The sequence below is a fragment of the Phalaenopsis equestris genome, unplaced genomic scaffold (genome assembly GCF_001263595.1).
Source record: "Phalaenopsis equestris unplaced genomic scaffold, ASM126359v1 Scaffold000378, whole genome shotgun sequence".
NCBI classification, from domain to species: Eukaryota; Viridiplantae; Streptophyta; class Magnoliopsida; order Asparagales; family Orchidaceae; genus Phalaenopsis; species Phalaenopsis equestris.
This window is the reverse complement of record NW_018164820.1, coordinates 756,183-768,250: the sequence shown is the minus strand read 5'-3', so window position 1 is coordinate 768,250 and position 12,068 is coordinate 756,183. Positions and strand designations below refer to the sequence as shown.

The 12,068-nt window shown below is 34.5% G+C and overlaps 1 protein-coding gene across 3 annotated transcripts in view; it reads right to left on the bottom strand.

Annotated features, from left to right (window-relative positions):
• Nucleotides 1-10,681, bottom strand: part of LOC110026549 (probable phytol kinase 2, chloroplastic) — a 38,364-nt gene extending 27,683 nt beyond the window's left edge. For all 3 annotated transcript variants that reach the window (XM_020727524.1, XM_020727525.1, XM_020727526.1), the window contains exon 1: nucleotides 10,384-10,681. In XM_020727524.1, coding sequence (XP_020583183.1) covers nucleotides 10,384-10,503 — 120 coding nt within the window. In that variant the 5' untranslated portion in view covers nucleotides 10,504-10,681. The remainder of the gene's footprint in view (nucleotides 1-10,383) is intronic.
• Nucleotides 10,682-12,068: the final 1,387 nt, after the last annotated feature.

Below are 12,068 nucleotides of genomic sequence, written 5' to 3'. Positions count from 1 at the left end.
TCGCCCAGGCTCAGGATTATCAAACTGTGAGCCTTGTCCAGCATGCCGATCTTCTCCTTCTCGGTCATGTCAGCCGGCAATGCCGCCGACCCTTGCAAGGCTTCTGCAACACCTTGCTGAACCAATAGAGCTCTCATTTTTACTCTCCATAGACCGAAATCATTATTACCGTTGAATTTCTCGATGTCGAATTTGGCGGAACCCATTATTGTGACTTGATCCCCAATAACGTGTGAAGTCCGCTTTGTTGAGCACCTAATGAATTCTGAGAGCTGTCGCGGCGTGTTTCTGTATCGTGGCGTGCTAGCTGTCGCGGAAATCCTCCTCCTTTGCGAGATCTGCCCCTTCACGGACCGAACAACCCGCCTTCCTCTGCTCCTTCACGGGCAGTTCCTCCTCCGTCTCGCCGAACCGCACAACCTGCGATGCTAATCCAGTCGATCAAAGCTTTCACTGCTCTCCGAATCTGTCGCGATTCGGCTGTCTGCGACACGATCCGCTTGCTCCTCTGTTCGTGAATGTCGAACTCCTCTTTTTCGTCGCTGGCCGCGAACACCTTTACGCAGACACCTCTAGCCAAGAAGTATGGATCTTCCCACAGACGGCGCCAATTGTTGAGAAATATGTACTTCCTGACATAAAAATGAAACGTAAAGAACACAAGCTACAGATCGTTTACGTGGTTCGATCCAACTGGATCTACGTCCACGGGAGGGAATCAATCAAATAGTTCACTAAGGCAAAAGAAATGGAGAATACATAGCTTATACATAGATATGAGCCCTCATCTTCCTTCGATGGCCTCCCTCTCAAGCGACACTTTGATACAAGGCCTCAAGATGCTCTCCTCCTCTCTAACTCTATAGCTATTCTCTCCTCCTATGTGGTAGCTCAAGATATCTTCTCCTTTTCTCTCATAAGCCTCACACCCTTAAGATTTCTTCCCTTGCTCTTCTAAGCCTCATCATGTGAGATGTAGTAGGTGGCGGTGTCATATTACAAAATTGTCCTTTTACCTTAGTTCATTAATTGGGGATCAAAATAACAACCTAAATTAAAGGAAACTAAACGTTGCTCATTTCACAAAACAAAACTTAATGGGCAAGTCCAAAACATTGAAATCGGCTAGGAAAAATGGTCATATTATCCGTCAAGTCGCCCGGTTAAAAAGACAAAAAAATCTACCCAAACCCACTCGAGACATTGCATGTTCATAAAACAGATATGCCAATATATTTGGAGCATCCAAATTACCCAAAAATAAACCCTCACATGAGCAAATGGCCAAACAAATAAAATGACAAGTATATGGGACATAATGCAAATCAGACTAGAATTTATCTTGATTGCAGTTAAAATTGCTCCAACATCTTCCATTGGCAAAATAAACTACATCGCCATATCTGAAATGAAAGAATTGTCTATTAAAACACCCATCTTATTTGAATCCCCCACATAAAAACAAAAGTACAAAATTTGCCCTCACATGAGACAACAATATGCATTTCAAATCATATGAAAAAATTTTGCAATGAGAGATGAGCTCAAAGAAGAAAATAATATATATATATATATATATATATATATATATATAATACCTTCAAGCCGGAATTGTCCTGTCAACTTATCTTGTTGAGTAGACGAGAAAGAATTGACAAGTTATCAGATATTAATTGTTCAATAGTTGACTGGATTTGAAGGAGACAAAATTTAAAAATTTGATTTGAAGGGATTTATATAGAGACAAAACTTGAAAATTTGATTTGAAGGGATTTATAGTTTTGTCTCCCTAAAATCCAGTCTGCCTCAGCTCAAAGGTATTATAGCGTCGTTGGCCTCGTCCTATCCGATCAGTCAAAATAAAATTAAAAATACCGACTAATGCTGCGTCCCAAGCCTCAGTGTCGCTGGATACATTGGAAACCCTCAGTTCGTAGTAATATAACTTATCTGGAGGATCTGACTCTTAAAAGATGTGGTAGCAGAATTAGGTCTCGGATTTCCTTAGAATGTGTGGTAGCAACTTCAGGTGTCGGCATCTCCTCTTCTTCTCCACACTCTAGTCTCTAAGCCACTCTCTAGATCATCAAGCTAAGCTAGGGCTCGAAGGGCATTGTAATGTTAGCTTTTATATTAAGGGTATAGAATGGTTAAATTATATGTGTAACAATTATCAATAAATAAAAAGTTGTTCATTGTAAAGTCAATGTATAAGACATCATGTAATAATGTTCAATAGAATAAAAAATTATTTTGTTATTTTAAGTATGTTCTATTCTCTTCTTTTTCTTAATTTTTATAGTATCAGAGTTGTTAACCTAACAACATCAAAGATCCATGGATTCATCATTCTATCTTTCGTCGTCTCATTTAACAGTCTCAAAACACGCTCAATAAAATGAAAGAAATGCATATTCCAGCAACATTGAAATTCTTGAAGTAACACATCAAGAATATGACAAAACATCGCTGGCAATTGAAAATTATGCAATATGGAAGGCACAAATTCAGAAACTCTTTCTTGTTAATGGTTTTGATTCTTTTTAGATAATATCATCTCACTGCCCCAAAGATTTCAACAAAAAACCATGGGAGCACAAAATGAAAATCTAGATTATGCTCTATAGAAACTTGTTAATCAGAATCTGGCAGCAGTCATCTTTTCTAATATTTCACTCTCTATTTCATCATATATTCTTCACTTAACCAACACAATAAACATTTGGACCACCTTAGAAAGAAAGTTTCAATCAACAAATCGTTCAAGAGTTATACTACTTAAAAATGAATTTAAAAATATCAACATGGGGACTCATACCACGACTCAATATCTTACAAGTATCAAGAACACTATAGATAACAATGCAGCTGCAGGATTAAAGATAGATAATGAAGACATAATCTTGTACACATTAAATGGTCTTCCTTCAAGTTACCAAGGCTTTAAACCGTTATAAGAACACGGTTAAACCACAATGTTTTTGAAGATTTCTACTCCTTACTTCATAGTAAGGAAAGCAATCTTGCCAATGAAAATCTCAAATCTACTCAAACAACAGCACTGCTCTCCTACAAAACATAAAATTCATATTCCAAGCCCAGATTCCCCACCAAGAATTCACAACATACCAAGTCTCTATTCAACATCAGCACCGAACCAAACAAGTCAACAATTTTGTGTCAAATTTGCAACAAGAAATGATATTTTGCAGCTCAGTGTTCACACAGGGTCAATCTTCAATACAAACACTCCGTCACTACTCTAGCCACAACTCTCAATACCATAATAACTCCAAAGAAATAAGATTGGGTTCTTAATATAGGTACTACAACACATTTAACCTCATATATAGAAAATATGCAGCAACTCATACCTTAAAATAGATCCGGCCAAGTCACAATTGGAAATGGGAAAACAATAGAAATTTCACATAAAGGAAATGATTTATTTCTTACATCGGATCATAAGCTTACTCTCACATCCCTCATAATTTACTTTCAATTTCTAAATTTGTTCCAAATAATAATCATTCAATTACTTTTCATGCTAATGGGTTTACTATACAGGGTCACAGCACAAAGAAACCAATATTACTCAATAGTCAAATTAATAAAGAATTATATCCCCTTATCGCTCTTATGGTCACCATCAATCCTATGAGATTGCATAACAGGCTTGGTCATCCACACTCCAAAGACATTCATCACATTGCAAAACAGCACCCTCACCTATAAATCCAAAAAAACACTTCAGCAAATCATGAATGTTAAAAAATAAAAGCCATAAATTGTTGTGTTAGTACCACTAAATACGCATTGTTGGAAAAGTTATGCTCAGATGCTTGGAGTCTCTTTCATAGCCCTCTCTTAATAGTTGTAAATATTACAATACTTTCATATATGTTTACACTTGTTTTTATTGATATTTTCTTTTATACTTTAAATCTAAAGTGTCACTTTATTTTATTAATCGCCATAAACTAGTAAATCAACAATATAAACATATCAAATATTTAAGATCTAATGGAAATGTTGAATACAAATCTATTCAACTATAAACATACTTGCAAAATCATGACATCACACTAATATAATTATTCACACGCAGAATAAAATGGGATGACTAAAGAAAATCACCACATTATAAAAATCGCTAGAACTCTTCTCAACACAACCTCTTTACCAATCAAATTTTGGATGACAGTTGTGCATACTATCATATATCTCATTAATAGATTATCTTCTCAAATACTTACAACTAATCTTCATTTCAGCTTACCACCCAAATTTTGGATGACAATTGTGCATACTATCATATATCTCATTAATAGATTATCTTCTCATAATACTTACAACAAATCTTCATTTCAGCTTCTATTCAAAATCCCTACTGAATATTAAAATCTAAAGAAATTGGTTGTGTCTGTTTCTCATGGCAACCACCATCTACGCATCATAAATTTAGTCTCAATACACCTCTCTATATATTTGTGGCTTACAGCCACCAACACAAAGAATATTAGTATTATGATATTCATTAAAACTGCATTATTGTCTCCAAACATGTTTCATTCAATGAGTTAACATTTCCTTTTAAGAAAACTCAATCTTTCTCATCTGCTGATATAATCATTTTTTTTTTATATCCACCTTCTCTTTTAATGTATATTTTCACTATAAATTCTTCCTCTCAAACTTCACTATCACACCAATTCACTGCAAATATCCTGAATAATTCAAGTTCAACATCTCCTCTATCACCAATATCAGTCAACACAACTAATACTACATCTTCCTCTCATGTTCCACAAGTGTTATACCTCCCACTTCTACATTTTTTCCATAACCATGCACCAAATCTCATCATATGATTACACGCACACAAAAAAGAAAAAATAAACCCTAAAATACTATCGCACTTTTATATTACACACTTTCTGACACACCACAATTAAACAAGCACATCAACACTAACATAGCAGAAAGGCTATGTTGAAAGAATTCATTAACCTTCAATCACAGGAGACATGAACCCTTGTGTCACCTTCTCCTCAAAAGGTTGCAATGATCCTTACGGATCAAACAACATACCAATAGATGCATCGCTCATTACAAAGCTCAGTTGGTAGCTCAAGGCTTTAAACAACAACAAGGTATTCACTATCGAGAAACTTCTAGCCATGTAACAAAATTCTATATTATTCGTATACTTATTACTTTAGCTAATATTGAACATTAGGACATATAACAACTTGATATATCTGATGCATTTTTATATGACAAACTAGAAGATATAATATACATGTCTCAACCTCCTAGTTTTATAGACACTCATTACCCTCAATATTTATGTAAGTAAAACAAAACAATATATGACTTCAAACAAACATAGAGGCAATTATATTCAAACTTTTTGCAATTTCTTATACACAGAAAAATTTAAAGTGGATATTTATGATCATTCATTACTTATTTATCATCATAATAATACTCACATATATTTATTTGTATATGTTGATGATATTCTCATCATTGGAAACTCTCTGAATGTTATAAATACGTTAATTTAAACATTAGGCAATAATTTAATTTAAAACAGCTTTGTCATCTCTTACTTTCTCGGTTCGCAAATAAATAACTAGATTTTTTTTACATCAAACTAATTATCTCTCTAAACTTTTAGTCAATACAGGTATGCTTCAGTCTAAACCTATTTAACGCATTTTTCACTTCAATCACACCAAAATATCATTCCATCATCATCTATTTCAAATCTGCAATACTATAGACATCTCATTAGTTTTTTTTACAAGACCTCACTGTTACTCAACCCGATATAATATTCACTAGTAATTTATTGAGTCAATATATGTATAATCCAAATATAAATCATTACTAACTTTTCAAATGACTTCTAAGATACTTTAACGACACTCCCAATCATGATCTCCTTATTACTGTTGAACCAATTTCTTTAACTGCTTATGCAGATGTCAATTGGGCTAGTAATAAAGAAGATAGAAAATTAACTACAAGTCTTTGCATTTGCATTGGTGCAATTTTAATTATCTAGTAAGTTAAAAAAAACAAATCACTGTTACAAGACTTTCCACAAAAGCATAATATAGAGCTCTCGCAACTACAACTACAAGTATCCTTTGGTTATAAAGACTACGTCACGAACTTACCAGCACGCCTGTAACTACCTCCAAGTTCTACAGGGACAATACCTTAGTTATGACACTTGCTCATAACCCTGTATTCCACGCAAGAATAAAGCATATTGAGATGGATTATCACTTTATAAGAGATCACATCAAACTCAAGCATATAATTCTCAAACAAATAATGACAAAAGACCAGTCAGCAACTATTTTCATAAAAGTTCTTACAGCAAAAAGACATCATGATAATACAAACAAGATGACAATCTAAATATTTGATACTCAACTTTAAAAGGGGTAATCGAACTTATATGGCGGATCTGACTCTCAGAAGGTATTGTAGCAATTTTACGTCACATTTTTTCCTCAGAAGATGTAGTAGCAACTTCAGGTTTCAGCATCTCATCTTCTGCTTCAAACTCCAGCCTCTAAGCCGCGCCCTGGATCGTCGAACTGAGCTATGACTCAAAGGGCACTGTAATGTTAGCTTTTATATCAAGGATTTAACATGATTAAGTTATCTTTATTAACGTTAAATATAATAAAATATTATTTTATTGTTTCAATTCTGTTCTCCTCTTCTTTTCTTTCTCTGAACTTTCAAAGTTCGTAAATCTATTCCACCCACGCCACGCAAACCCTATCTTCTCCCCTCGGCACAGTGAATGCGAGCACGCCTGCCTCACTCATTTTCACTCAAGCCTCACAGTACCGCAGCAATCCCCCACTCAAATCTCCAGCCCGCAAGCAAGTCACGCCTGATACCCGCTCCGTGCCCTCGATTTGCTCACCCGCACCTTAATCGACTCAACAGCGCTTCGCTTCCTCGCCAATCTAGCCGACCACCTAATTCCACCATCTCCCTCTGTTCTCATCACACTCCACCCCATCAGCTCCACAGACTCCATTTCCCCGGCCTTCCGCTCCTCAAACCAGTTCTCACCGGGCTAGCCGCCACTACTAAACCGCAGACCAACTCAACTCTCTCCTGCGATCTCTACGTCAAGTGAACCGCATGTCCAGAGAACGGCGATGATCCGGCCACATCACCGTGCAGCTCGTGCGGCCGGATGGCCGCTGGTATCTCGACGTGCGGCCCACCTATTTAAAATTTCTGGAAAAATTATTACATCAGCGCTCTATATGGATTCGGAGTTCAAACATGTCAAGTACTTCTAACACCCCCCTTAACGTCACTCTATTACACTGGGGCTCATTAAACACATGGCATACTATCATTGATTACAAATTACATTAGGAGTCCTGATATAATATTTTCTCAAAAACTTAAGTTCGTAGTTTGAAACCCTTGTCTTCTCCCCAGGGCACAACTAGCTCGAGCACGGCCTCCTCACTCCTATTAAATATTTTTTAATATTTTTATTTTTTATAATAGTTTTAGAAAATATTTGTGTGTATAATTTTATATAAATAATAAATTTATTTAAAATTAGAAACATTTTTGAATTTTAATTTAATTAATTAAAAATATTATATTAATTAAGTAATAATAATATAACTTAAAAAGTATAAATTAATTAGTGAGTAATTAATATTATAATCTAGATCAATAAAATTATATAATATGAGTTATTTTTAAATGCTATAGAAGTTCATTAATAAATATAACAATTTAATTTATTTTAATAAAAATAATTTTAAAATATTCTAAGTGATTATTTAAAATTGGATCAAAGATAAATAAATAGTTTTTTTATAGGAGAATTAAGACCTAATTTTTTGCATGAATCAAAACATTAAATTTTTTTTAACTTAAATCAGAAAGTTAAGTAGGAATTATTATTATTTTATATTTGATGGCAGTCTACATGGAAAAAAAATTTAAGAATTTATGAGTGATATTCACATTTAAATTTATCAAGAATTATTTTTCTATTAATTAAATCTATCTTGAAAATGTGTGACAATTTTTTTTTTTTTTTTACTCATTAGAATGAAAATTGATGTGCAAAAAAAATTAAAGAAAAAAAAATAAAGCTAAAAAAGATAAAAATATATAAACTACTATTAACAAAGAAAAGGGGATTGGTGAATGAAACAAATTTAGTCTCATAATGCAAAAATCAATACTAAAGCCGTTAATTATAATATTAATTACCCATCAACTGATTCTAAATATATAAGTAATATTTTTGTTATTTAACTAATATGTTAATTATAATTTCTTAAATTAAGATTTATAAACATTTCTAAATTTATATAAATATATAATAGTTAGTTGAAATTTTTTATTTTTTTTATTCATTATGCATAACAATATTATCCCATACAATTATAATAAATAAATATTAAATAATATTTTTAAAACATTATTGCACAAAAGAGATGTCTAACCATAGGAGATCATCTCCACATACCTAGGGCTCGGTCCGATTCGGACCACCGGAATGAAAAATGACTCGTCAGGCATTTGCGAGCCGCTTGCAATCCTTCTCCCAAAGAATATTTTAAGAATCGTAACACCCTAGTGTTGTGGGGTGCTCGCGACCTCTCTCCCAAGGCCTGCTTCCCGAGTTGCAGCCCCTTGGTCTTTTGGAGCACTCGTGGCCTCTCTCTCAAGACCTAATTTCAGAATAGGAGTGCTTTGGTCCTTAGGCAGAGAAACTCCTGTCATTCCCTGAGCAGGCAGGTCAATCAGCTGATCGCAAATTGCAATAAGAGAACAAGCTGGCACACTAGCAGGCGATTCGTCCTACTTGCCTCCATCCTTTTGTCGAAGAATGGTCAACGAGTCAGATGACGCAACCTCATCTCTAGGATCTTCCTCCCGCTTCTTCATGTAAGTGAGTTACTTAACTCGCCTCACACTTTCAAGCCGATCTCCTTTCGCCGACCTCTTTGTTACCACGGGTTTCTTTGTACCCTTGAGCCGGCTTTCTTTTGTTGCTCTATTTTCTTCGTCGAACTTCTTCTCAACCCTGAGGAGACTACCTCTCTCCAGCCCCTTATTCTCACCTTCAGCATAGCTGCTGCCCTCTGATCGCTTCTTCTTCTCAAGCTCCCTCTCAAAGTGGAACCTCAATGCAGAAGTCTTGAAGGCTTTTCCTAGTATGTCCTCAGTAACGGCTTCATTCGAGAAATCCTTGTCACGTCTTAATAATATGAATAGTGAAAGTGCTAAATATGTCCTATTTATAAAAAGTCGTGGACACAAAAATCCAGATAATTCAGTTATTAAAGTACTTATTATTAAATAAATGAATGTCCTTTTTTTGCATAAATTTCTCGTATTCTTATTGCAGTATGACATTCAAGGAGAAAGAGAATCAGGAAACTAAATATGTATGTCAGCAATACGTCATCACCAATCTCAAAGAAATTCAACTAGCCAAGAGACAAAAAAGAATTGTCAGGGAAGACACGCAAAGTGAAGGCTCAGAGCCACATCGCCATAAGGCTACAAAACCTGACTGATCAACTACAATTCTTCTATGTCAAGACTTGAAGTCAATCGAACGGAGGCCACCCAAGACGAAGATCAAGATCTTTCTTGTCAAGATAGAGCATCATCCTAACTTTTATCCCAACAATACCAATCACCTCAAGAGAGCCCCCAAAGACTCCTCACGAGTTCGAAGGTTCTCATTACGACATACTCCACAAGAACTCAAATGAACCTCTCACCTTGAGGTGAGCTACCTATCATATTACGTCGATTCACCCTCTGCTCGACAATCTAAACACATCCCTGAAACAAGAGCGCCTCATATAGGGGTTGATAGTCGATATCCAAAACAAAGTGGTTGACCGGCTAACTCAAACCGAACAAGCGAATATTCAGACAACTGAAAGACAGGTTAAGCCCAAAAACTGCCCCAACTCAACAGAGTCGACTGAGCGGATCTTGCCGACCCAATGACTATCGATCCGAGCAGGTCAAAAATAGGGTGATCTAGTCATATACTCATTTATATTATACCTGAAATATCTTATAACGCCCCCATAAAAAAATAGTAACAAACATGTAATTATATATTTGATATCCTCATACTTATAAATAAAGGTTAGTAAAATGCTAATTAGTCATTCTTAAGAGAGCCAATTCTATATTGTGCACTAAATCAGCTCAACGAAAAAAGCAACCGTTACCATTACACCAAATCCACATCATAGAAAATAAAAAATCAAGCTAAATTCAAAACAAAGAGGAATGTGCAGCACAAAATGAAGCTCAGACAATGGGACACAGAGGGCAGACCTGCTCAAAAAAGCTCCTCTTCGCTATCTCCCCCCAGAATATGAGCAACCCTAAGACCACCCCCAACGTCAGACCCGCCGAGAAGATATCATGGACAAGCGTGCCGCTTTCAGGCGACATATCAGACACCGTCGATTTGTCCGAAACAAAGTCTGACAGATCTCAAATCAGCAGCGGATAGGAAACTAGAATGTTTAGGCGAAGTTGCTCCGGCGGGGCTGTGATTGCCGGCGAAAGTGAACGAAGATATCCGCCCAATGGCGCCGGTAAAGAACTGTTTTCTCTACTTATGAAGACAGATCGGCTCTGTATTCATTTATGCAAGACGGCACATTAATTTTTTTTTTAATGAGATTAAATTGTGCGGGCCACAAATTGTTTGTCAAGGTGATATTAAATAACAACTTTTGTGTGTGTGTGTATATATATATATATATACGTTGATTTATTTATTTAAATAAATCAATGTATATAAATATATATATATATATATAATTGTTTAGTTTTTGTTTTGCATGAATAAAATTATTTGTTTGTTTTTATTATTTTAGACATGTACAATTAAATATAAACCATTGGAAATATATATTTTATTTAGACATCTAAATTATATTGAACACTTCAATCCAATCCATAAAATTTTAATATCTTTAGAGCAAATTTTGAAAGTCAACATATTAATACTTTAATTAAATTGCATAGGGTTCAATAAAATAAGAAAATCGATCGTTAGTAATGTTTTAAACAGCAGCAATGGCTAAATAGTTTTTATTAAAAATAAATAAAAATTAGTTATTAGTAGTTGTGATCCCAATTATGATTAAACTATAAAATATTTATTTATTATTTTATGTTTAATCCTGAAAAAAAAATATACATTTATATTTTTATTCGGGAAATAACATACAATGATTGAATAAGCAACAACATTGATGATACATTATGATGGAGTTCTTAACTCTTTCTGAAAAGTCTGTTCCAAAGTATGTTGGCGGCAAGACACGTCCGCTTCGTATTTTGAGGGAGACTACGCTCGAAAGTTGAAGACAGAAATTCTTCAATCATTAAATTATGATAGCATAAATTTCATAGTAAACAGTGTGTTGTTTTCCAGTAGACGATAAAATCATTGTAATGCATGTTAATGATGATGAGATCACATAAATTATTAAAAATGGCAATAGCAAGTCATTGATTATTTATGTTGAAATTGTTTCTCTTCCCCTTTATGAACCAAACTATGTTAGAACAATAATTTGACACGGAGTTTCGACATCCATAGAACTTGAGAATGGCGCACGTATCAATACGTATAAAAATTGTGCCAATTTAACTTTTTTCTCTTAAGTCTGCATCACTTACTAATATTTTCAGATAATTATCTTTATTTTGTTAGAAACATGGTTCAACAAGTCAAAACAAATACGGCGAGCACATCGACACAACACTTTAGTGACACATTTAATAGGCTAATATAGACGTTTTAGTCAACAGAATTTCTAAGGACTATAATATAATTGACAGTCAATCTAGTGAAACTCTAGTGATATATATAATGATGCTTTTTTAAGAGATTGAGAACACCATAGAATTAGATAATCAATTTTTTTAGGACATTAACTAATACAAAAATAGGCACCCGTTAACTCACATTTGATTGATCAAATGATGTCTACAAATGATTT